This window comes from Aphanomyces astaci (assembly GCF_000520075.1).
Source record: "Aphanomyces astaci strain APO3 unplaced genomic scaffold supercont1.5, whole genome shotgun sequence".
NCBI classification, from domain to species: domain Eukaryota; phylum Oomycota; class Saprolegniomycetes; order Saprolegniales; family Verrucalvaceae; genus Aphanomyces; species Aphanomyces astaci.
In genome coordinates, this window is record NW_009798268.1 from 1346227 (window position 1) to 1370783 (window position 24557).

At 52.4% G+C, this 24557-nt stretch overlaps 8 protein-coding genes across 9 annotated transcripts in view; 3 read left to right on the top strand and 5 right to left on the bottom strand.

Annotated features, from left to right (window-relative positions):
- Window positions 1–194: 194 nt before the first annotated feature.
- Window positions 195–6971, bottom strand: H257_03199. 2 transcript variants are annotated; one of them, XM_009827183.1, is made up of 10 exons: window positions 6815–6971; window positions 6566–6760; window positions 6339–6508; window positions 5875–6285; window positions 5666–5804; window positions 5436–5576; window positions 4965–5382; window positions 1890–4904; window positions 1706–1800; window positions 195–1640 (listed from the first exon to the last, which is right to left on the bottom strand). In XM_009827183.1, the coding sequence occupies exons 3-10, from the start codon at window positions 6363–6365 to the stop codon at window positions 322–324; spliced, it is 5565 nt and encodes a 1854-aa protein (XP_009825485.1). In that variant the 5' UTR covers window positions 6366–6508; window positions 6566–6760; window positions 6815–6971; the 3' UTR covers window positions 195–321. The 2 variants fall into 2 exon arrangements, with proteins under 2 accessions (XP_009825485.1, XP_009825484.1); XM_009827182.1 differs by having other exon boundaries at window positions 5666–5812.
- Window positions 6972–7250: 279 nt separating this feature from the next.
- H257_03200 (hypothetical protein) lies at window positions 7251–8512 on the bottom strand. Its single transcript, XM_009827184.1, has one exon. It carries the CDS (start codon window positions 8501–8503, stop codon window positions 7349–7351), a length of 1155 nt encoding a protein of 384 aa, XP_009825486.1. The 5' UTR covers window positions 8504–8512; the 3' UTR covers window positions 7251–7348.
- Window positions 8513–8708: 196 nt separating this feature from the next.
- On the top strand, window positions 8709–13411 carry H257_03201 (protein disulfide-isomerase domain). Its single transcript, XM_009827185.1, has 6 exons — window positions 8709–8914; window positions 8968–9796; window positions 10920–11611; window positions 12308–12546; window positions 12601–13030; window positions 13083–13411. The coding sequence occupies exons 1-6, from the start codon at window positions 8750–8752 to the stop codon at window positions 13323–13325; spliced, it is 2598 nt and encodes an 865-aa protein (XP_009825487.1). The 5' UTR covers window positions 8709–8749; the 3' UTR covers window positions 13326–13411.
- A 340-nt stretch (window positions 13412–13751) lies between these two features.
- Window positions 13752–14198, bottom strand: H257_03202 (hypothetical protein; the record flags this gene model as incomplete). Its single annotated transcript, XM_009827186.1, has 2 exons — window positions 13752–13916; window positions 13959–14198. The coding sequence occupies 2 exons, from the start codon at window positions 14196–14198 to the stop codon at window positions 13752–13754; spliced, it is 405 nt and encodes a 134-aa protein (XP_009825488.1).
- Window positions 14199–17104: 2906 nt separating this feature from the next.
- On the bottom strand, window positions 17105–20584 carry H257_03203 (hypothetical protein). Its single transcript, XM_009827187.1, has one exon. It carries the CDS (start codon window positions 18074–18076, stop codon window positions 17561–17563), a length of 516 nt encoding a protein of 171 aa, XP_009825489.1. The 5' UTR covers window positions 18077–20584; the 3' UTR covers window positions 17105–17560.
- Window positions 18131–20800, top strand: H257_03204 (hypothetical protein; the record flags this gene model as incomplete). Its single annotated transcript, XM_009827188.1, has 2 exons — window positions 18131–20392; window positions 20427–20800. The coding sequence occupies 2 exons, from the start codon at window positions 18131–18133 to the stop codon at window positions 20700–20702; spliced, it is 2538 nt and encodes an 845-aa protein (XP_009825490.1). The 3' UTR covers window positions 20703–20800.
- Window positions 20801–21250: 450 nt separating this feature from the next.
- Window positions 21251–22289, bottom strand: H257_03205 (hypothetical protein; the record flags this gene model as incomplete). Its single annotated transcript, XM_009827189.1, has 2 exons — window positions 21251–21605; window positions 21687–22289. The coding sequence occupies 2 exons, from the start codon at window positions 22287–22289 to the stop codon at window positions 21366–21368; spliced, it is 843 nt and encodes a 280-aa protein (XP_009825491.1). The 3' UTR covers window positions 21251–21365.
- A 666-nt stretch (window positions 22290–22955) lies between these two features.
- The window catches only part of H257_03206 (hypothetical protein), a 1703-nt gene continuing 101 nt past the window's right edge, over window positions 22956–24557 (top strand). The window contains exons 1-3 of the mRNA XM_009827190.1: window positions 22956–23299; window positions 23346–23797; window positions 23865–24557. The exon at window positions 23865–24557 is cut by the window's right edge and continues 101 nt beyond it. Coding sequence (XP_009825492.1) covers window positions 22985–23299; window positions 23346–23797; window positions 23865–24327 — 1230 coding nt within the window. The 5' untranslated portion in view covers window positions 22956–22984 and the 3' untranslated portion in view covers window positions 24328–24557. The remainder of the gene's footprint in view (window positions 23300–23345; window positions 23798–23864) is intronic.

Consider the following 24557-nt stretch of genomic DNA (forward strand, 5'->3'; position numbering starts at 1 on the left):
GCGCACCCCAAAAAAGTGAAAATTCAGTGTCCAAATTGACATACTATATTATAACTGTTAGTATTATTACTAGAATAAAGCCTGCGACGAACAACGTCAATACGCATCAACGTGAAAAATATAGTGCTACGAGTACTTTGTGCCGGGGCGAGGCTGTAATTAGTTGATGGGGCATGGGCTACTACAACTTATCACGCGGAATGTCAAGGTTTCGAGCATTCTATTTGGCGCTGCATGTCCAAGCCATCCCATTTTACAGCTGTTGCTGTTAATATATACTACTAGTAGTGTAAGAACCCCATAGGTTCTGGCGGTTGTAAGTTATGCGATTCCACTCGTCGACGGTTGGTTTTGCTGGATCCAATCCAACACGACCACTCGGCCATTGTCGTCGCCAATGGCCAGTCTTGGGTACGGCAACCGAGTGGGGAGGATATCGAAGCAGTGGATGGGCTGCAGCCCTGTAGCCGCATACACGCTCAGGATGGCGCCGTCGATCAAGCTCAAAGCGAACAAATGCCCGTCTTCAGCACACGACAACACGACGTTGTTCTCGGGCAAGACGGCGACCCCCGTGATGTTTGTCACGTCGGCATGCGGATTGCAGTGCCACATTGGACGTTCCACGTTGTCGATTGTCCATACTTGCACTTGGCCGCCTTGACTTGCCATCGCGACCATAGCAAAGTCCGGGGTGAATCGGTAGCAGTGTTCGCCCCCGGCATTGGGGAACGAATACTGCACATCGCCCGTGGCAGTGTCCATCACGGAAAGTCGCTCGTGATGGGTCATGCACGCGAGTAACTCGCCCGAGAACGACATCTGCAACGCCATGCCGCCCATCCGGACAGCTTGGCGGATCATGTCGGGCACTTCCCACAGCACACTGCCGTCGACTCGGCGAATGTACCGCAATATGCCGCGGCTATTGTACTGCGCATCGAGGCCCAGCGCCGCCACATATTCCCCCGACGGATGCACGGCCACGTCGATAGACTCGTACTCGAACGTGTCGTAAAAGGTCGTAGTGACTTGGTCGTTTTCGATTTGGCCGACGCAGACTGCGCTCGTGTTGGTGGTCGCCGCTACAAACAGGCCGCCGTCGTCTCGTCCGTGGCTGAACACCATTCGCGTACATGCGGTGGATGTGATTTGGGTGTTGACAAACTCAGTCACGAGATGCGTGGGGTTGCACACGTCCACAATCCGAGTAGATTCGGCGCCCGAGTGGCAGGCCGCGACGGTGGCCCCATTCGGATGCAGCGCGACCGATTCCACGCGCCCGGGGGCGCCCAGCGGCGCCGGTTTGGCCCCTGGATGCCACAGCAGCACGTTGTTGGTCTGGCCGAGCGTTGCAATGAGACTGCCGTCCAAACTCATGGTCATAGCGCCGCCAAAGCTGTGGCCCGGGGCAGCATAAATGGCCAGCCGGCGCTCCCGCACGACGTCGAAGGCGTAGATTTGCGTGGTCGAGTTGAACACGTACAGGATCGACGGGTGGTTGGGATGGAATGCCAGACCACACACTTCCAAGGCACTGCCAGTCATATCCAAGCAATCCATGATGAGCGGCTTGGGGTGGTCGAACGCTTTTCCAAACACGTGCGCGCCTTCGCCGTTGCTCGTCTCTACATTGACCGCTGCAATATCATCGACGTGAGATCCAATCAATGCAGTTGTTTACTGGGAGGATAGTCTTGATTACCCAACATGGTGGCATCGCTCGACAGACTGGCGAATTTGACGCCTTCACTGGCAATGAACGACGCTTCCTTTGTCCACGTCGAGCACTTCCAAATGCTAGTCGTGGCGTTAGCTACCATCCCCCCAATGTAGAATATATCTAACGTTATTTATAATATATATATTGTTGCAATCTTCATTCGTACCTGCACGCCCCGCTGTACGATGCCACCCCCAACCACCTTCGATCCGAACTCAACACGACTTGGGTTACTCTTCTCTTGTCGTTGTGGTCCACTTGGCCGTGTCCGTCAATCTGTAACGTGCGACGGACGTTTCCCTCTTCCCACACATTCAGTTCCGATTTGGTGCGATCGGCGGTCACAAAGATGGTGGCATCCACACACACGACGCTTGTGATGTCGTGGGTCTTGTGTGGGGCATGTAGCACTTGCGTTCGTACGCCGATGGTTTCTGAAAACAAGTGGAGCTCCCCGGAGCTAGACACCCCCGCCACCACGGCCGTGCCGTCTGCGGTCCATGTCACTGAATCGTACTTGGCGTCGGGCTCGGCAACAACCGTCCACATGACCGTGTTGGAGATTACGTCGAATACCGTCAAGTACACGATCTGGGCGTAGTTTGGCTCGGACACCGCCGCGACCTTCAAACTGTTAGGGCTAAATGCGATCGCCGCCAACGAACTCGCTCCGTCCGTCACTGGCCCCACCTTGAACGAGGCAACGATCGAGCTCGTGGGGGTTTCCGTGCTCACGACTTGAAAGTACCCTCGCGGAGGGGGGGTCAACCGTGCGTCGGCCGAAACCCGCAAAAACGAACCCTTGGGGTGGTCGACGATGTTCTGGAAGAACGACTGCGGGTGGCGCTGCAGCGTAAACATGTCGCGACTGAGAAACGCAGCCACCTGGGGCAAGACGGACGGCGGGGTGTCGTCGGCATGCATTGCTTGGATTGCTCGGCGGATGTCCATCAATGTGTCCGAGATCGCGCCAAGGGCCACGCTGGCCTGTAGGAACGTCACGTCACTGAGGACGAGCTCCACCCGAGGCCAATCTTTCGCCCCGATGAGCGCCGATGGAAGCTCACTCACTCGTCGATGGTTGTACGTGACGCTTTCTGGAGTCGTGCCCGGAACGGCCAACTCTTGTGGGGTGACTTTGCGGTGGGCACGGCCCCCAGGCACCCCCTTTTTGTCCAGAAAGGGCTTCGCCACATGGGCATAATCGCTTGCAAAGTACGACGCCAACGTGGCGGACAGCGCCGACGTGATGGCATCGTCTTTGAGGCAGATGGCCGTGGCGGCGACTTTGAATTCGCGGTGGTACCAGCTCAAGACGGGGATGCCCCCGCCGTCGGCGGCATGCGTGACCAGGTAGCTGTCCAAGTCCGACAGCAATCGGGTGACTACGAGCGACGGAATGCGGCGAATGGGGGGTACCCACCATTGAAACACATCGTTCAATACGTCGTCGTCGAGACTGAGCACGTCTTCGAGCTCCGTCCGCGACAGCCCCCGCTTGGCCAGCGTCAAGTACCCCGCCAAGTGGTGCACGAGTAGCTTGCCATGTATGCCGCAGAGTTTGTCAAATAAGTGGTTCAAGAGGTCTGGGATCGTCGACGGAAACAATGAGGCTTCCACCGGCGTGGACGACGTCCAGGGCAACGACAGCGTGAATGCCACGTGTAAATACAGCGGCAGCGGACACTGCATAAACGAATGGACGAGAAACGACGTTTGGTCTGGCGTTAGCGCCCGGTGTCGGGACGCCAGCCACGCGGTGAGAATGTCGCGGCCGTCCTCAGCCGACATCACGGGCAGCTCCAACATCTGGTCAGGCAAAGTTTGCGCCCGGAGCTTAGCCAGGCAGTGCCCCCCTTCGTCGGCAGCTTCTAGTGCAGACACGACCAGTTTGCAAAACGGAGGAAGTGTCTGGGGCAGCCACGTCAGGTGGTGAGCATTTTCGGCACGCGAGAGCTGGTCGAGTGAGTCCAAGAGCACCACGAGTGGCTTGGTTTCCGAAGCCAGCCCGAGCAGGTTGTGAAACCGTGCAATCAACGCGTCCAGTGACTGGGGAATCACCATCGCGGTTTCAGTAGTGTAATTGCGTTGCAATTGCAAACACATGGACGCGAGCAGTTTGCGAATGTCTGTCGAGTCCAAGCTCGTACCCAAGAATCGGAGCACAAGAACTGGATCGTGTCGGGGAGTGACGACTGCCGCGAGGCCTGACCCCGCGGCCACCGCCACGCCTCCTCCACTACCCGTGAGTTTGATGGCGACTTTGGCCATCACTGCGCTCTTTCCAGCGCCCCCGCGACCAAACAACACCAACGGACTCTCGCTCGGCGATCGAATGTATGCGTGCACTTTGCTAAGGATGTCAAGTCGACCTACAAAATTCGCACTTCGCTGCGCACAAAACAGCGCATGGTGCATGGCTTCGTTGTACACTGCATCGGGCGCGACGTTGAGTTGCTCGGACGCTTGCAGCAATGCGTCGCACATAATGCCGCAAAAGTGGTCGCAAAAGTCTGCCAAGTACGACGCATGGGTTTCGGGGAGGATTTCCGGGCCCCACGGCACGATGTAGTCCTTGGACCCGAGCATTTGCATGGGCTTGACCTTGGTGGCTCGCAGCGTTGCTAGCAACGTTTGAGCGTCGTCGTCGACTTGTCCGTGGCCACGCATGTCCACGTACATATTGGCCTTTTCATGATCGGGGTCAATGTCAGAGATCACCCGGTGGTACACAAACGCAGCGGTCGTCGGGTCGTCTGCGTGAAGAAGGCCGTGGGTGATTTCACATTCGGTCACCGATATGTTGTACAAGTCTTGGCGCGAACGATCTGGCAACACATGGCGACTGTTCCGGAACGCACGTTGCATTTGCTCAAAGATGGGCCACCACGTGCCTGGCGCGGCCAGTGTGGACGGCTGGAGCTCCATCGCCGGCGGCACGACGTTTTCGTTGACGAGAAACCAGTGCCGGGTCACGGCGGCGTCCGCTGAAGCCATCGTCGCCACCAATGCTTCGAATTCGTCGACTGGAATTTGATTGGGGAACGGTCGGTACCCGTACTTGTTGCCTAGAATGAGCACGTAGTTGAGTCCAAGTGACGACGTTTGGCAGCGCGCGAGCTCCGCCATGCAAATCGCAGACGTCTGGTGCGAATTGCTGGCTTCGTCGCGGATGCCCCAGCTACCCTCAAGTCCAAACGATCATGATAAATTCATGATGTTTTGAACAGAGTAGTTGTACCGCATTTCGGACGCCGAGAATTCAAGCCCCAACAGCGCGGCGTATCGCTTCAAGTACGGATACACATCAGCGATGAGCAAATTCCGCTCCGACGTCGTGTCGGTAAATGTAGACGAGACAAACACGCTGATAGCGTTCGGTTTTGGGCGAATGTCATTTTGTACGAGTTTGCCTTGAACGACTCTAGCGACGAGGTGTTTATCGAGAGCGTGGGTGATCTGGGGCGGTCGAGCCGTTAGTTTGCCTTTCCACTCCAACCGTTTGTCCCGAGAAGTGGCCCACAAGGCTGCCTCGAGCGTTTGCACTTCGTCTCCCACATCATCTTCTTGTGTTGCCGCCGCATTTGGTGCACTTAGCCATATCAAAATCCCCAATTCTTCCGTGATTGCATCGTTGGGCACGTCCGTCGTGGCCCCAGCTACGTAAAAATGTCATAACGTAACTGTATGGGTGACCAAACGGGTTGCGTACCTGGAGCATGTTCGGGGTGGAAATACAATTCATATTGACCGGATGCTCCCATCCGATGCACCGCTGGAGTGGTGATCAAATCCCATTTCACGATACAGCACTTGTCGGGACCGCGGTAGGGCCGCTGACCTTCGACGTGCACTGCAACCATAATCCCAAGAAGTCAATTCAATTCTTGGCGAAGAAGAAATAATCAAGGCAATATAGGTAATAACTAGGTCGTTAGGTACCTGCAGGTTCCCCGGGTTTTTTGAACGCTACTACTGTGCCCGGATAGCCACACACGCCATCGTACGAGGACGTAACAGGCCAGTGCAGTCCCCGCACTACTCTATCGCCGAGGCTCACGTTGGCACTGGTGACCACCACCTGTTCCACTACTCAGTACAATCAAACCGGTTCATTTTCCCACATCCAAACAGAAGCTGGGATCACGTACAGAACGGCGCCAACTGGCAGCCATACACGTTGAAATGATAGATCGAGTAGCCAAACTTCGTGCCCCGCTCGTGGCCATACATTCGCACAAACGTCGCGTCGACATTGGCCGGGAGGTTAGTCTTAACCCAGCCTTCGTCGCGATTATCCGTGACCGACGCCGCCGTCGTCCACACCAACCGATCGGTAGACACCTGGATGTCGTACTTGGAAGCAAATGCGGCCTCCCACAGAATGCACACGTGTGAGATGTTGTGGAGCACCCCCAAGTCCACTTCGAGCCACTGGGGGTCGCTGTCGACAGACGCGAACCGCGTCTGGTCGTTTCCGTCCACGGCAAAGGTGGCATGGGACCCTTCGTTTTCCATGGAGCTGCCCGACGCCAACTTGCCTCGAGAGATGTTGACCAACCCTACCGCAAGAATGCTTGAAAAGGAGATAGTGATACATATATCTCGGACGAACCCTCGCTGTCGTCGACCTGCCTGGCATTGGTGCCTTCCGTTTCGGCTTGGTAGTAGTCTCCCCAGTTGATGGAGCTCTCGACTACTGCGGACAAGCTTGTCGTTGGCGTGCCAAACAGTGGTGCCAGTTGTCCCAGCGTACACGAGATGCACAAGTCGAAGCAACATGTTCTATATGTTGTAGCTTGTCGTCAAGAAGGGTTATGACGACAACATAGATGTGTGTACGCGCAGTGGTAGGAGCAATACGCTAGCTGCTTGCAGAGGTCGCAGCCCACATATGCCGAGTAGTCGGCGTGCAAGTCGCGAAGCTCGGCAATGTTCAAAAATGTTAGCGAGTGGTGGGGGTGCTGGGGGTGGGTCATGGATTTCGGGGGAAGGTCTGTGGCAGAGCAGTCCCCACACAAGTCAAATCCGCACTCTCTAGAGACGCAAGTGCCGACGGGTTGAGTCGATAACTGTGCACGTTTCACTTACGTGCAATGCCATGACCCGGCGCACGACGTCGAGCAGACGTTGCATCCTGCTCCGCCCATGTACGCCTGGTTTTCGAGACATAACGTCCAGAACGACGATGGGACGAGTTCATGGTCATGGTGGGCTGACACCAAGTTCTCCATCGGCAAAACATACACGAAAGGTGGAATGATAACGTATAACGTGTGACCTTTCGACTGTGACGTTGTGAAACCGTTTCGACAATGCTCTAAACCAATCTATTTATAGAACAATACTAGTTTACTGCTGTAGTACGCTTACTCCGGAATACTTCCAAGTACGGAGTACAGTACTACATAACTTACAGTAGTAACGTTCTACCGGTAGTACGGTACAGTTTGCAATAAGTTACGATTCATTTGTGTACAGTAATATGCACGCAAGGATGATGATGGCTCTATCCAGTATTATTGTACGATCCATAACATTCGTTGCTCGTTGTATATATTATGATTACCGTTGTGCCTTGGAAACGTGTTTACTGTTCGTGCACATGCTTCTAGCTACCTTGCTTCACAATCCGACGATATACCGCGTCACAGTTATCCCAGCGGCCACAACGCCAACACCAGCGATAAAGATGACAGCTGTGGCCTTGAAGGGCCACCACAACAGCTGCCACTTATAATAGTCAAGTTGGTGAGATTGCAACGGACACGACAATTGCGATTGTACGTTGTGTTGAAGTGGAAATCTCAAGGTCGCAGTGATCGCCCAATGGTCAGAGAGATGTGTGACAGAGCCAATCATCTGTTCGACAACACCACCATCGATCAGGGGGCTGCGATCCAGTGCACACGTGTCCACAGCAGCATGAACAACTGAGGAGGGTTCTCCATCCCCATGAGAACCACCTCTACTTGGCTCGAATACGAACAAGTAGTCGATGCACTTGCCCATGTCGTTCACTTGCTCTTTCGACCACGTTTGCGCCAACACTCCATGGCCGTTGGCGTTGGTGACATCATGTGCAGCACCCAGCACGTTGGCGACATGTGTGACACTGTCATGGGAGCGCATGGAGAAGAGTTGAAGCATGCGCTTGTACGAGACGCTTTCGGCGCACTTGGTGATAACAGGTTTGGCAGGATCGCCCGCAAAATCGACGTTGTGCCGCGCGTCCAAGTTGAAATCCCCACCTAAGATCGCAGGCGTCGTCGCGTCGGTGCGCGTAGTGTGCACAAACCACGCGAGCTCCTCGATTTGCCGCCAGCGGATGGTCGTGGCGACTTGTCCTTGGCCTGCCTGTGTGTGCGTGGTAAAGACGTCAAGAAGAGTGCCTTGTGACTCGATCTGCAGCTGGGCGTACACGACGCCTTTGGCTGCAAGGGCGTCGCTGCCACAGCTGTCGCGGAACTGATGGGACTTGGTTTGGCAGATTGGATAGCGACTCAGAATCAACAAACCACCGTCGACAAGCTGCCGACTCCACAACGAAGGATACACGGACCCAGCATGGTAGGCCAAGCCATGGTCGTTTGCAAACGACAGCAGGCGATGCAGTCTCGACGACCCGATGGCAAACATCTCTTGGAGAAGCACCACGTCGTACTGAATCACCTTGCGCATGATGAACTCCAGGCGGAAGTCCTTGTGGTCGCCGCCTCCTGGCTGCTGGATCCCTGGCGGTCGTAGGAACACATTCCAGCTCAGCACCCGGACATGCATGGATCGTCAAAAATCAAAATTTGCAAGGACTAGTATTACTAAGCTACAGTATACTACTACTCGTTTACGAATCATGCAGCATTTAGTCAATTTATCGCCAATATATTAAGCGTTAATACGATGCTTTGACAAATTCCATCAAACGTCCAATGTAAAATGACACGGGTGTTAAACCGATTAGTTCAAAGATACTTTGACAGGGGAGGTGGAAGATCTGCCATTGCAGAATATTTCCCCGCCTTGAACATGCGTACCTTTCTTGTGGTGGCGGTCGCTGCGATGGCGGCAGCGGTCACGAGTACGCAAGTGCCCAAGCTAGACCAAGACATCCTCAAGACGCACACTGTCCCTGCGCCGAACGCCGTCGAATTTGACAAACTGCTCGCCGAGAAGGATGTGGTGTTCGCCAAGGTCATTCGTTCTTCAATCTATCGATCTTCCATGACTGACTGGGGTTGATCTAGTTTTATGCACCGTGGTGTGGTCATTGCAAGTCCCTTGCTCCCACGTGGATGCAACTTAGCGCGGCCTTCTCCGTGCTGGACAACGCCGCGGTGGTCCATATCGACTGCGACAAGCACGAGTCTCTGTGCACCACCCACGGGATCGAAGGCTTCCCCACGTTAAAACTCTACCGCGGAACCAAGTTCGAGGAGTACGAGGGGCAGCGCTCGGTCGGCGCGCTGTCGGACTTTCTCGTGAACCGCGTCGACGCGCCCATCCACAACTTTGGCACAGACCCCTCTTCCCCGCCACCAACCCCCGTCCTGAACGCTCTGCTCGTGGTCGGGCTGACGTTTCTCGTTGGATTCAGCTTAGCTGGCTACCTCTTGTTCTTTCGTCCCGGTCGCAAAGCGAGTCCCCCTGCGTTCTTTTCCCAGCCCGACACCTCCACTGTCCGCCCCGGTCATGGCGCCGTGTACAAGGTGGGCTCATTCCCCAACCCCCAAGCATCTCTCCTGGAAGTCCTCGAAACAGCCGTGGTCACGAACGGCGACGGCGCGTTCCTCGGCCGCCGCCGCTTCGACGCCGCCGGGAACGCTGGGCCGTACCAGTGGGACTCGTATGCAGCCGTGTACGACCGCATCCGGAACCTGTCGGCTGGCCTACAACACGAAAACATGATCGACCCCACGCCCGGAGATGGCCGGCGGTTGCTGTGCATCTACATGAAGAACTGTCCGGAGTACGTCGTAGCGCAATACGCCGCTTTTTACGCCGGCGGGGCGTTCTGTGCGCTGTACGACACGTTGGGCGCGTCGTCCACTGGATTCATTCTGTCCCAAACCCAAGGTATCGATATATATATATATATATACTCGATCGCGTTTGTTTTCATGCATAAAAACGACAAATTATATATATTTTTTTCCGTGTTCTCGGAGGGTGGTTGGTTTTAATATCAATCCCTGGGGAATCCATCCTATATAATCCATTTGAGTACTTTGCTTTCGACTGGGATATACAGTTTCTGACGAGGAACGATATTATACCTGCTGGCTGGTTCCCCGTGACATACTAGTTTTCATCATATATTGTGAATGTCACGGAAATTTGGACTTGAGAGTCATTTCGCCAAATAGCATTCGAATCGATTTGATCGTATTTAATCTTGTACAGACTATACTATATAAATATTAGTATATATTGGTTTTGCCCAATTTGATGGATTTGCGTGACGGGTCAATCATTTGCATTGGTAGAAATAATTCGACATGGCGTGATTTGATTGGCTCAGGCGGTTTCTTTAATTCCTTCTCTTAAGACATTCGATTCTGCTGAGGGCTCCAGTTTCGAATCGATTGGACAATTTTGCATTGTCCTTTTACACGTCCAAAATTTGGACTTGTGTGCTAACTCGCCAAATGTATCGATCGATTCATTGTACTGAAGTTTGTATGGAAAAGGTGCCCTGTGGTGATGGGTACAGTACCACACTAATCGAATTCATACCCTAATTTGACTTGTTGATAGTTTCCTGCAATCTGATTGGCTAAATCCTGATTCTTGTGTTCATCATTTGGTTGTATTTTCCATGTCATTCCAGTTTAGAATAAACACAACAATACTACTGTAAAGTTATATTGTGTGGTATATTCGGTACAGATTTCCAGATTTCGTCGAATCGAATCACGAATCGACGCTATTGGCTAATCCATTTTTGATTGGATTTGATTGGCTCGAAAGGACAAGTATATTCAACCAATCAGAATTCCCGCGTGATTCAATATTGATTCGATAAACCAGGCGAATTTTGCAAGTTTATAGCGAATTCACAATACTAGTTTTCATCATATATTGTGTGACACAGTCGGGGTCTCTGATCGGATTTCTGTCCAATCATATTTCTCTAGTTCTTGCAACCATCTCAACAAACCAGTTCCTCCACATCTTTCTTTGTTGACCTTTAAACCAGGCTCAACGGTGATTTGTACGACATCCGAGCTCAAGTCGATCGTACAAGTGAAAGCGAGCGCGCCGACGCTTCGCCATGTGGTCGTGTGCGACGTGGTTATCAAGACCCAAGCCGACTTGGACTTGTGTGGCCAGGCGGGGCTACAGCTGTGGACGATGCGGGAGCTCGAGCTGGTAGGCACGAAGCACCCGCGGCCGGCGACGTACCCCAAAGTGTCGGCGCTGAGCTTCCTCATGTACACGAGCGGCACGACGGGGGACCCCAAGGGTGTAGAAATCACCCACGCCAACATCCTGGCGTGCGCCGCGGGCGCCAAGGACCGGCTGAATCGCGGCGATGGCGCCGTGTGCTTCACGCCGGCCAGCATCCACCTGTCGTACCTTCCGATGCCCCATATTCTCGAGCAGATCGTGCAGTCTGTGATGATCTCGGCCAAGGGGCGCATTGGGTTTTACCAGGGCAACACACTCAAGCTAACAGAAGACCTCGTGGAGCTCCGGCCGACGCACTTTGTGACTGTGCCCCGCCTTCTCAACAAGATCTATGACAAGGTGATACAGGCAGGTGGGTCGTCGTCGTCTGGCGGGGGGATCAAGGGCTGGCTGTTTAAGCGAGCCGTGCAAACCAAATTGGCCAACTTGAAACAAGGGTATCAAGCGCACCCGTTGTACGACAAGCTTGTGTTTTCCAAGGTACAGTACATGTGTTGGAATCTATATAGAGATACATATTGTTGTGTAGTACTATATATTATTCTAAACTGCAGTGATATGGAGAATTATACTGTGAATCGATACAACCAATTATATACTAGTAATTGTAAATACAAGTAGCATCGGCAGTAGAATTGACCCAATCAGATTGCAGGAAACAACCATCGAATTAGTGTGTGACTGAAATTAGTGTGGTACCAATCACCACACGACAACTTCTTTATTACATACAAACTTCAGTACAATGAATCGATGGATGGTTTTGGCAAAAGTCCAAATATAGGGTAAATGGACAATATATAATTCAACGCTTTGCGACTATTAGTATGACGAGAAGTATTAATAGTATAGTATATTGGTTGGGTGTTTGAGTGTACGAACGAGCTACGGAATGTGAGATTTGTGACTAGTATGCAACTGAGCTACCACTATTAATAGTACAACTACATACTACTACTAGTAGTAGTACTACTATATATCATCGAGATTATTTGTGTTGTTGGAGGATGTGTACAACATGGCTAGCGTTACTGTAGCTATAGTGGATAGTACATACATTGCTTGTTCAACCAATCAAAATCAATATATATATATGTCAAAATATAGATGTACGATTCGTCCAAAACTCTATATAAAACTCTATATATATCCGATTTTCATGGTTGAACGGTGTAGATTCAAGCCAAGTTGGGACTAGATCGGTGTCGTTTTGTGTTAACCGGGTCGGCGCCCATCTCGGACGACGTGCTATCGTTCTTTCGTATCCTGCTTACTTCGAACATCACCGAGGGCTACGGCCAGTCCGAGTGCACGGGCGCGTCGACCCTGACAGACCACGACGATGTCCAGTGCGGCACAGTGGGGGCCCCCATGACTTCGTGTGAGATCAAGCTGGTCTCCGTACCTGAAATGGGGTACATTTATATATCTATTAGACACGAAAAACAACTCATCACAAAACGACATAGCTACCTAGTGACGGATTCCGTACACGGCAACGTCAACAAGATACCTGTGAACGGCCGCGGCGAAATCTGCTTCCGGGGCCCGACGGTCTTTTCGGGGTACTTTAAGGCGCCAGATAAGACGGCGGAAGCGATCGATGCCGACGGATGGCTCCACTCGGGGGACATTGGCGTGTGGACGTTGGACGGTCGGCTCAAGATTGTAGACCGCAAGAAAAACATCTTCAAGCTGAGCCAGGGCGAGTACGTCGCGCCCGAGAAGATTGAAAACGTGATCAAAGCGAGTGTTTACGTGGGCCAGTCGTTCGTGTACGGCGACAGTTTGCATGCGGTACTGGTGGGGATCATTGTACCCGAGGCAGCCCAGCTCAAGACGTTGGCTGACTCGCTCAACGTATCGGGGTCGTTGATAGACTTGTGTCGGCATCCCAAGGTAGAGAGAGAGAGAAGTTGTATTATATATATAAATATATGTGTGTGTGTAGGTGGTGGAGGCAGTGCACAAGGACATTGTGGCCGTGGGCAAGAAGGGCGCGTTGAGTGGATTTGAAACGGTGCGGGCGATTCTGCTGCACCCCGAGCATTTCACCGTTGAAAACGATTTGCTCACGCCGACATTTAAGCTGAAACGCAACGACGCCAAGAAATTGTTTTCGACGCAAATCGATGCCTTGTACGACAAGGCGGGCGACCTCGTTGCGGGCAAAAATATCAAGCAAGGCGAATGAAGGATCATCCCAACCTCGCGTAGTATTGTTTTTGCTGTCCTTGCCGGAATAATATGGATATATATATATAGTTACTCCGAGTTTCCTGTAGGTTGAGTATATTAATACTGGTACGGACAGACTGTAAAACGTTCTTGACATTTTACCCAAAATTTGGACTTGATTCGCCAAATCTATCGCTGGATTCATTGTGCAGACGTTTGTATGTAAAACTTGACCGATTTTTTTCTAATTTGATGTTGAATGGGTCGAAGAGTGGATTTGATTGGCTGCTTGATTATTCGTGTTGTCGATTTTGATTGGTCGATCGATTGTGTGTCGATTTGGTGCTGCTCAATCGATTCGTGAGCACCCCACTAAGCAATTTCGAATTGACTTGACAATAATATTACTATCTCACTATCGATACATGCCCTGGATGTGGCACTAGTACACATACAGCTCGTACATGTTGAGGATAGCCCCCGATGCGAGGACCGCTTTCGGGCCTAGCGTTTGGACTCGCACGACGTCGCCTTGCCGCAACGACACCACGGTCGTCACGTCGACTTGTTTGTCTGCTGTGGCCAGCTGCTTGGACGTGGCCACCCTCTAAGAATTGACCAAGATCGTCACGGCATTGAGGCCATGGACCTTGGCAAACTCCCCCTGCATGTGAATGCAGTACCGACCTGCCCTCAACACGACGACGCCAACCAAATTGTCTACGAGGTCGAAGCCTTCGGCGAACCCGCACCACGCTGCGAACGCCTCCAGTTGCGTGGTGTGGCTAGTGTACAAGTCGAGCCACAGCGGCCGAAGGGGGAGGTGGGGGGCGCGTTCCTTTGATCGCCTGGCTCGGTGCTGGAGCCACAAGCCATTGTGCACCCACATGTGCGGTGTATGTGCACGGCCACCGAGCCCGTGACAAATCTGACGTCTTTGTGCACCACGAGATCGAGGGCGGACGGGCCTCGATGCAGAACTTGGACGCTGACCAACGAATCACTTTTCGCCCCATTGTTGGTAGTGTCGTCCAGGGCAAAGTTGGAATAATCATAGAATCAAAGGGGGCATTAGTACGTACCTTGAGAACGCTCACCACCGCGTTGCCATTTTGAATGCAGCCTGAAAATGGACACAAGTCGCCGCCGTCCAAAGTAGCTTCCCTGCAGCGACATCGTCAACGAGAGCAAGATACAGTAGGTGACTTACCAGTGGCTACGAATGGCAGTCGAATAAACGCACAGATGAAGGAACCCGCTACGTGAACAATTATACCGTAGAGTTGCGTGGGGTACTGGGGCGAGATTTGTGCGGGCGGAACTTCCACCACCACGTGCCAGTGTTGTCGAGCAGGTTGGGAGGTCGCCATACAGTTTTGCTGGTCAAGAATTACACTAACTCGAAAAGGTTCTAAGCTAACTGCCACAAGGCAGAAGTGGCAGTTGGCTATCATGCTCTTGGAAAATATTTGAGCATAATTCATTGAAAACTCGCGCGAGTCCACAACTCAACGCTAGCCCTGCATCAGTCAGTAATCTCTGACCTAATGCAATAGCATACAGTAGTCCCTGGTTCATTCACTGTACTGTACACACAATTTAAACGTCATCGGGCACAACGGACTTGCTACGGACGTTCGTTGATCTCGTGCATGAAGGGCAATCATACGTTAAAGCGCGAGATTTGCAATAATGTTAGTACGATTTCGTCAATGATTTCCAAACGAGGGTCGTCAGAGTTCATCTGCATGACCAACCACCACTTCTGTCTTGTGGCAGTTATCTTTGGTATAACAAGTGCCCCTCAGTGTCATTGCCCAATAAGCAAGCGCCGATGCGCATGGCGAGTGGTAGTAATACTAGTAACTACGTAGTATGTAGCCGTTGAGGCGCCCGCACAAATCTCACCCCACTACACTACCCCACGCAACACCCCTTCTTTGTACTGTACCAGTGCCATGGCACAGAATTATCTCGTTATAACCATGGGGCAGCTTCGTTGGACACCAGCGTCCAAGTCCTACGTGGAGGGACCTGCGCCTCGCCCCGGTGGCGTTGAGTGGCGACTGAGCAATATGCAAAGGTGAATGGCCCCATCCCCCGCTACAGTAAACTCACCGAAATACTGTCTGTAGTCAGGACAGGGTACAGTATCGCTGGGAATTCCACTCGTAAAATGTCAGTGCAATTAAGGAGATACTACTCTGTGCTTATTTAATAGTGTACATTTGAGGAAATTTGGCCTATCACGGCGACCCCTGGGCCAAATTGTGATTTTCGATTGGCTACCGAAAGCTGGCGTTCATTCTGATCCTCCTGTTATTTTAATAAAGCGATTCGATCATAAATGACATATTGTCGATTTGATACAAATTTGGGGAGGGTGCAATCGAATCTCGCGGACCAAACCGATCCACAATCGATCTGATTGGTTGAATTTCATTGAGAAGCTTTTCATTGGCTAATAATTTTGAGTTCATCTGAGGTAGCCAATCAAATCGATTTAAATTCCAACCAGAAACCATGCCACAACACGAAATTTCACTCGAAAGCACAATAATAACAACCACTTAAATAATCACACCCACCCTAATCTGATCAGCAGATTTTTTCCGCCAATTAAATGGATGCAGTGTGTCATCTACAGCTTTTGATTGGTAGGTATCCACCAATGACATCGATGTATTTCGACGTAACACTTGGTTTTGCTTTGATTGGCTGAAAATATTTGTTTCGTGACTCTCCATTGGCCAAACAAAATGTGCATTATTTTAAAACACACCCATCTGAGTCAAATGTACGTTATATTAACATTGTAAAGCACAGAGTAGTATACGCCAAAGCGAAGTGCCGCCATACAGGCGCGGTATGTACATTTTTGACCATGCCAACGAACACTGCTGTAACGTCCTGGTCGCTAGCACCGAGACATGGTAAATGCTTCCTTCCATACATACAGTACATAGCCAGCGACACATTGTGCATCCCCCATGGATACCGGTATGTACTGTAAGAAGTCCGCTCTGCTCATGAGATCTTTCAGATTTTCGAATCACGAGGTAGCACAGTAATTGATGCCGCGCAACCAGCAACAAGCGATGAATTTTCGTGGGTTTAAGGAAATACCCAGTTGTGGTATGGACTGATGTTGAATGGATGGCTACAAGGATAAGATTTCTGAACACTCCATGTCCCTACCGTAAGCACAAAGAGTAAAAATGAAGTAACGTTACTTGGCGACTGGGACTAATTACTACTAGTAGTATACAACTTGATCGTTCGTGCCAATGCTTGGGACACCCTTGAATGCCCCAAGTTGCAAAGCGTCGTTCGTTCGAACCTCTTTGGTATACGTATAACCTTAGTGTGCAGAACTTCCAAAACTCGGTGGTTTGCTCGGAAGTACTTGACTGACGATACACAAGTTCAGTGCAGTACGGAGTCTACCTGTAGTACCCGATGCCTCAATCCACAACAGCACCATACGTACTGTATTTGTGAAGATCCCATGTTTACGTGAGAAGCAAATATTAGCACCACGACTCAACTGGGCTATTGAACTACAGTAAATCACAGCTGAAGTTGTTGGGGCTATAACGCGATTGATTGCCTACCACCAGTCAGGCGGATTGTCCCAAAAGTGTCGTGGACAAGTCGCATATATTATATACGGTATATATATATACTGTATATATTGGCAGAGGCACAAGGAGACACTCGCGGAAAAACAACCATAACGTTACCAGCTGCGTCAATCATAAACTCAAGAAGTCAATCCACCAATAATTATGGCCAGTCGATGCACCAATACTAGTATCATGGCACCGAAACTAACGGTACGATATACCAGTCGTCATTTTCCTATTGTCGAGACGAACATAGCATGCACGACTTGTTTGTTTCAGTGGAGACCCCCACATCATCCCAGCACAAGCTGGACACCCCACTCGAAGCCTCTGCCCTACCTGTGACATTCGCCCAGCTCTTCCAGTATGCCGACACCGTGGACTATGTGCTCATGATTTTGGGCTCGATTGCCGCCATGGCCACGGGCGTGAGTTTGCCTTTGCAAATGATCTTTTTTGGGGACGCTGTCACATCGTTTAGCGCGTCCCTGGGCGGCCACGTAGTCGACCCCGACGCGTTCCATCAAAGCATCAACTACGTTGTGTACCAAGGCATTGCGTTGGGAACGGTAGAGCTCGTCGGGGGGTTCGGTCAGATTGCGTTGTGGAGCATCAGTGCCTCACGTCAAGCCAAGCGCATTCGGCATGCGTATGCTTGCGCCCTGTTGCGCCAAGACATTGGATGGTTTGACCTGCACAACCCCACGACTTGACCACGCAGGTGGCGGACGCGACTCTTGTGGTTCAAGACGGAATGGGGCGTAAAGTCGGCGAATGCATCAACTTTGTGGCCATGGCCATCGCAGGGTTTGCCATCGCGTTCTCGTACAGCTGGAAAATTGCGCTGGTCATGGTGGCTTTCACGCCCTTGATTGGGCTCAGCGCGATTCGAATGACTCGAGCGATCTCGGCCGCGTCCCAAAGCGGGGTGGCCTCGTACGCCCAAGCGGGGGGGGGTAGTCGAAGAGAGTTTGACCAACATCAAAACGGTGCAAATGCTCAATGCCATGGCGTTCATGGCCGACAAATACAAAGCAGCTGTGCGCTGCGCCGAAGTCGCTGGTATTGAAAAAGGGCTGGCGGTTGGCATAGGCACGGGCGGCGTGCACTTAATCACGCTGGTCACGTATGCGGTGGCCATGTATTACGGCACTGTGCTCGTCACAAACGATCGCTTCGACACCAACGATCCATTATGCACAACCAATTGTTTGTCCGGGGGGAATTCATTACGGCCTTCTTTGCCGTGTCGATCGGCGCGATGGCTTTGGGACAAGCCTGCCCTTGCCTCCAAGCCATCGCCACAGCCAAAGCGACTACCAGCGACATGTTTCAACTCATGCGTCCAATGGTTCGTGAAGTGCCCCCCAGATTTCTGGACCACTTGGAAGGACACATTGGCTTGCACGCGGTGCAGTTTGCGTATCCATCCCGACCACATGTACCCGTGTGTGCTGGCTATTCATTGACGATCCCAGCTGGTCAAAAGGTTGCTCTCGTGGGGGGTAGTGGCAGCGGCAAGAGTACGATCGTGTCTCTGGTCCAGCGCTTTTACGACCCACAACAAGGTTCGCTGACGTTGGACGGCCACGACCTCAAGTCACTGGACGTTCAATGGCTGCGAAGTCACGTAGGCCTCGTGGGGCAAGAACCAACTTTGTTCACGGGCTCCATTGCAGACAACATTCGACATGGAAAACCGAATGCTACCATGGCCGAAATTATCGACGCCGCCAAACAGGCCAACGCGTACGAGTTTATCATGGCGTTTGCAGGGGGCTTTGACACAGAGGTGGGGGGACAAGGGGCGCAGCTGTCTGGGGGGCAGAAGCAACGAATTGCCATCGCCCGCGCCATCGTCAAGAACCCCGCAGTGCTACTCTTGGATGAAGCCACCAGTGAATTAGACGTGGAGAGTGAACGCGTGGTGCAAAGCTCACTCGATCGCCTCGTCGACACGAGACAGCGCACCACCATCATCGTAGCCCACCGCTTGTCCACAATCCGCCACGCCGATCGCATCGTGGTGCTAAGTCAGGGAACCATCGTTGAAGATGGCACGCACGAGAGTCTGTTAGCCATTGACCATGGGTACTACAAAGAACTGGTCGACGCTCAATTACAGTGTGACAGCAACTCGGACGATGAGCGTGTGGACGATATCACGCCCCAAGCGACCGTGGTGGGGGGAGCACAACCAATACAAATCGATACCCAAGTAGAGTCTGTGGGTATAATCGATGCACCACAAGTCTCCATGTCTCGGCTGTGGGCCTACAGTTCCCCCGAATCGTTCCACTTGGTGCTTGGAAGCTTGGGGGCGTTGGTGCACGGGGCGATGTACCCACTTTGGGGGGTGCTCTTGACCAAGAGCATGATGGTGTTCTTCCAAGTCAACCTCGGGTCTCACGGCATGCGCGACGAGGCCTTGATGTGGTCCGTAGGGCTCGTCGTCCTCGGCGTTATCGCGTTTGGAGCTGCGACAGTGCAAAATTACCAGTTTGCCATTGTGTGCGAGCGCCTCACTGGTCGTGTACGCCACAAGTGTTTCGTGGCCATGTTGCACCAGGACATGACATGGTTTGACATGCCAGCGAACGCCCCCGGCGCCCTCTCGACACGACTGGCGTCCGACGCCGCCTCAATTCGATCCATGACTGCCGAATCGTTGAATGCGATGCTGATGAACGTAGCAGCGGTCGCGGTGGCGTTTGCGGTGGCCTTTTACTACAGCTGGCAACTGGCGCTGGTGTTTGTGGCGGTCATTCCAGTCATGGGCGCCGCGTACGGCTTACAGGTGCGGATGCTCACGGCGCAAGCCACGAAGAACACCAACGACGGCGATGTGCAAGCCGGCGCGATTCTAAGCGAAGCCCTCCACTCGATTCGCTCGGTGGCGTCCTTAAATCTGCAAACATTCATGGATCAGCGGTACCTTGACCACCTCCAAGCCAGTGCCAAGACGGATCAGGTAGCTGGCCTCGTCGGTGGTATTGCGTACTCGGCATCCCAGGCACTGACGCTGTACGCCATGGCCGGCATCTTGTACTATGGCGGATGGTTGGTCCTGAACAACGGGTTGGACTTTCACAGCGTGTATATAGTATTCAACCCGATCCTGTTTTGTTCATTTGGGCTGGGGAAAGCGGCGCAAGGCTTGGGGGACGCGGGGGCGGCAGCGATGGCCACAAACCGCCTCTTTGGCATCCTGGATCGCCAGCCAACCATCGACAGTTCGGACTCGGCAACTGGACTTGTGTTGGAGCACGTAAAGGGACACGTCGAGCTGGAATTGGTCGATTTTTACTACCCTCGTCGACCGGACAATACCGTGTACAGCAACTACAACTTGACGATTCTGAGCGGTCACACACTTGCACTCGTGGGGGCCAGTGGCAGCGGCAAAAGCACCGCCATGAGTTTAATCCAACGGTTCTACGATCCTTCCGCCGGCGTCGTGCGCTTGGACGGACACGACTCTCAATGTGCAGTCCCTTCGCCATCACATCGCCATCGTCGGGCAGGAACCTGTGCTCTTCTCCGGGTCCGTTCTAGACAACATTTGCATGGGCAAACCAGGGGCGTCGATCGACGAGATTCAAGCCGCGGCCAAGCTAGCCCACGCCCACGATTTTATCATGCAGTTCCCAGACAAATACGACACCCCTGTGGGGGCGCAGGGGCTTCAGGTGTCCGGGGGGCAGAAGCAACGCCTCGCCATCGCCCGAGCCATCGGCAGCGAAACGAGTCGACGGCAGACACGGTGATCGCGTTGGCAACCCCGAAATCGCCAGACTGGTGAATTACCATCCCTAAATTAATCCCATCTCGATATACATACTAGTACACACTACTTACGTGTTGACCCATCAGCGTTTGTGTGTGCACGACATATTACTGTAGTATGTACACTAGTAAACAACCACCCAAACTGCCCACGCCAGGTGAATTGACATATACAAATTATGATTGGGGCGTTGAAATCGCTCGTGTGATAGCCATCGAACTACCGACAATACACACTCTCGGACACTCCTAGCATGGCAATATACACACATACTGTTCAAAATGTTCACAGGACTTGCATGGTTCTACCGGTACAGTAGTCGTCGTACTTATCGTCATAAACTGTTTCTGTAGTATATTTGTTTAGTCGTCATACTTATCCTCCCTCATAAACTGTTTCTGTAGTGTATTTGTTTTGATGGTTGCGATAGGCTTCCGGAGGTTGTGGAGGTGACAAAGCCACCAAGTCGTCACGCTGCAGCATTCAGCAACAGCGTCAACATGAATGTATGTACTGACTGTAGTGTCCGTAACGTTACAGCCATTCTCGTCTTGATTTGAGTGTTTAGCTTAGGCATGTTCGCGATACCAACGCCCACAAAGCAAGCGTTCCAACCTTCCTGTTTTTCAGTTGTAAGTTACTTCTACGCCTGCAACACGTGGTGGCCGCCCACGAGATCCCCCACTTGCGAGTACAAGGCGTTGATGGTGGGCAAGAACGCCTTCTTGGCGTCGTGGCGCTTGAGTTTAAACGTGGGGGTGAGCAGGTCGTTGTCGACGGAGAACGGCTGCGGGTGCAAAGCGATGGTCTTGACCGTCTCAAAGCTGTGGAGTCCCGCGGCTTTGCACACGCGCACAATGTCCTTGTGCACCGCTGCCACCACCTACACAACAATCAACTCTCAAACGTTGTGTGCCCCTCTCTTTAACGACCCCTCTCTTTAACGACATGCTGGTGTTCCCACCTCGTCATGTTGACACAACTCCACGATATCTGAGCTTGCAATCCCCAAAGACTTGGCCAACTTGACCACAGTGTCTACTTCTGGCACGACGATGCCTACCAGCACGGCATGCAAACTGTCCCCGTACACAAACGCTTGGGCGACCAAGTCGCTGCCTGCGACAACGTTTTCGATCTTCTCGGGCGCGACGTACTCGCCCTGACTCAACTTGAAGATGTTCTTCTTGCGGTCCACAATCTTGAGCCGGCCGTCCAGCAGCCACACGCCAATGTCCCCCGAGTGGAGCCACCCGTCCGCGTCCACCGCCTCCTTGGTGCGCACGGGGTCCTTGAAGTACCCCGAGAAGACCGTCGGGCCTCGAAAACAGATTTCGCCGCGGCCGCACACGGGAAACTGCGCCTCCCCCTCGCCGTGGGTCGTGTCGGTGGGCTCATACCCCATGTCGGACACCGCCACGAGTTTGACTTCGGTCGAGATCATGGGGGCCCCCACGTTGCCCGAGTCAAAATCCCGAGGGTCTGCAATATGAGCGACGCCGGCACATTCAGACTGGCCGTAGCCTTCGACAAGGGGAAAGTCCAGCGCCACTCGAAAGAAGTTCATCACGTCTGGCGACACTGGGGCCGACCCCACAGGAAGGACCTTGCACCGACCTTGTCGTAGATCTTGCTGAGGTAGTACATGTTCAAATACTACTGGTAGTATGTAGTACTATACTACGTAGCAATACCTAGTAATAGTACGAAGTACGCACTATTACAGTAATACACCTCGAAGTAGTAAGCCTAACTGTAAGTTAGTACTACTTCTGATTGGAAATGATTGATAGGTTTACCGGTTACGTTCTATTATTATTATATTATACAGGTATTGTCATAAATCGGATTTCTAGTGAAATTCTCTCCTATTTTGACTGAGATACAGTTGTTCAAGGCTCAAAAAAGAGAAACCTATCAATCAATTCCAATCGGAGGTAGTATGTATTGAACAGTATCTGATGAACTGACCATTGGGATAAACTATGTCAATTGATATCAACGTTGCGGAAAACATCTACTATTAATAGTACTTCATTAATAATATACTGTAGTACTAATGTATCATTTTATTAAGAAGGAATTCACGTTTCACAAGAATTGACATGCGAAATTCTGCATTAACCACAGAACTTACAGTAAAGGAAACTTACTCCAGGTATTTGGCAAAGATTAAATTTAAAGGGTTTTGGTACGATCCCAACGTTGGCAGTACCGGTACCTTAGATTCAACTGTCAAGTCAACCAGTCATCAAGTCGATCATGACAGTGGCCTCCGCGGCCATAGCTACGGCCACGTCCCTCCTGGCCGTGACGTTAGCCACGATGTATATCTTCTGTTTCCGACCTACAAGGAAGACCACGCCCCCATCGGTGTACTCGGAAGGTGACTTGTCCACCGCCAAGCCCGGCCACGGGCCAGTGCACAAGGTCGGGTCATACCCGTCGCTACCTGCCAACTCCATGTTGGAGCTGCTCCAACGAGCCGTGCGACGCTTCCCCACAAGAGCGTTCTTGGGCCATCGCCCGGTGGTGAATGGCATTGTTGGGGATTATGTATGGGAATCGTACGAAGAGGTGAACAATACCAACCCAATCATTGCCTCTCTCATGCATCAAGTAGACGTACGAGCGTATTCAAAACCTTGCCGCGGGCATTCGCCATGAAAAGCTCATGGAGCCAACTGCCGACGGCCATCGCATCCTGTGCATCTACATGAAGAATCGCCCCGAGTGGCTCCTGTTCCAGTACGCCGTGCTGTACGCGGGGGGGTTCGTTTCGTCGCTGTACGATACGCTGGGCGCGTCGTCCACGCAGTTCATTCTGAACCACACTGATGTGCAAACGGTTGTGTGCACCACGCTGGAGCTCCAAAGCGTCCTTCAGGCCAAGGCCGGCTGCCGGAGCTTGAAGCACGTTGTGCTGACGGACGTCGCCTCCACCGAAGACGTGGACGTATCTGCTGCCACGGCCGCGGGACTTACTGTGTGGACCAATGTCCAGTTGGAAGGCATTGGCGCTCGCTTTCCCATCGCCCCGACCTACGCCAAGATCACGGATCCGTGCTTTTTGATGTACGACGACATTGCCCGCCGTCACAGCTATCGTTCTCTCATATTGTTTCTTATGGGTTCTGATTAGGTACACGAGCGGTACCACGGGGGATCCCAAGGGTGTCTTGTTGTCCAGCCAAAACATCATGTCGAGCACCCAAGGTGTACTTGAACGCATTGCGCACGGAGCTGTCCTGGAGACGATGAACGAGAACGCCGTGCACTTGAGCTACCTTCCACTCGCTCATATCTTTGAGCACGTGGTCGTTGCAGTGATGATCACTTACAGTGCTCGCATTGGCTTTTATCAAGGCAACACACTCAAACTGGCCGAAGATCTATGTGCGCTGCGCCCTACGTTGTTTCCCACGGTGCCGCGCCTCCTCAACAAGATCTACGACAAGGTTGTCATATCCGCCAAGTCTGCTGGGGGTGTCAAGGCGTGGCTATTCAACTGGGCGTTGCAAGCCAAACTGGGCAACTTGAAGCAAGGCTACTTGGGCCATCCATTGTTTGACAAGCTCATCTTTTCCAAGGTTTCTGAACCTTGAACCTCCACCACTAACACTTCGCTGTCGTAGGTGCAACAAAAGTTGGGGCTCGATCGGTGCAAGGTCCTTCCTGTGGGGTCGGCCCCAGTGTCGCCAGACGTGATGAACTTCTTTCGAGTGGCGCTGGACTTTCCCCTTGTCGAAGGCTACGGCCAGTCTGAATGTGCCGGCGTCGCTCATATTGCAGACCCTCGGGATTTTGACTCGGGCAACGTGGGGGCCCCCATGAT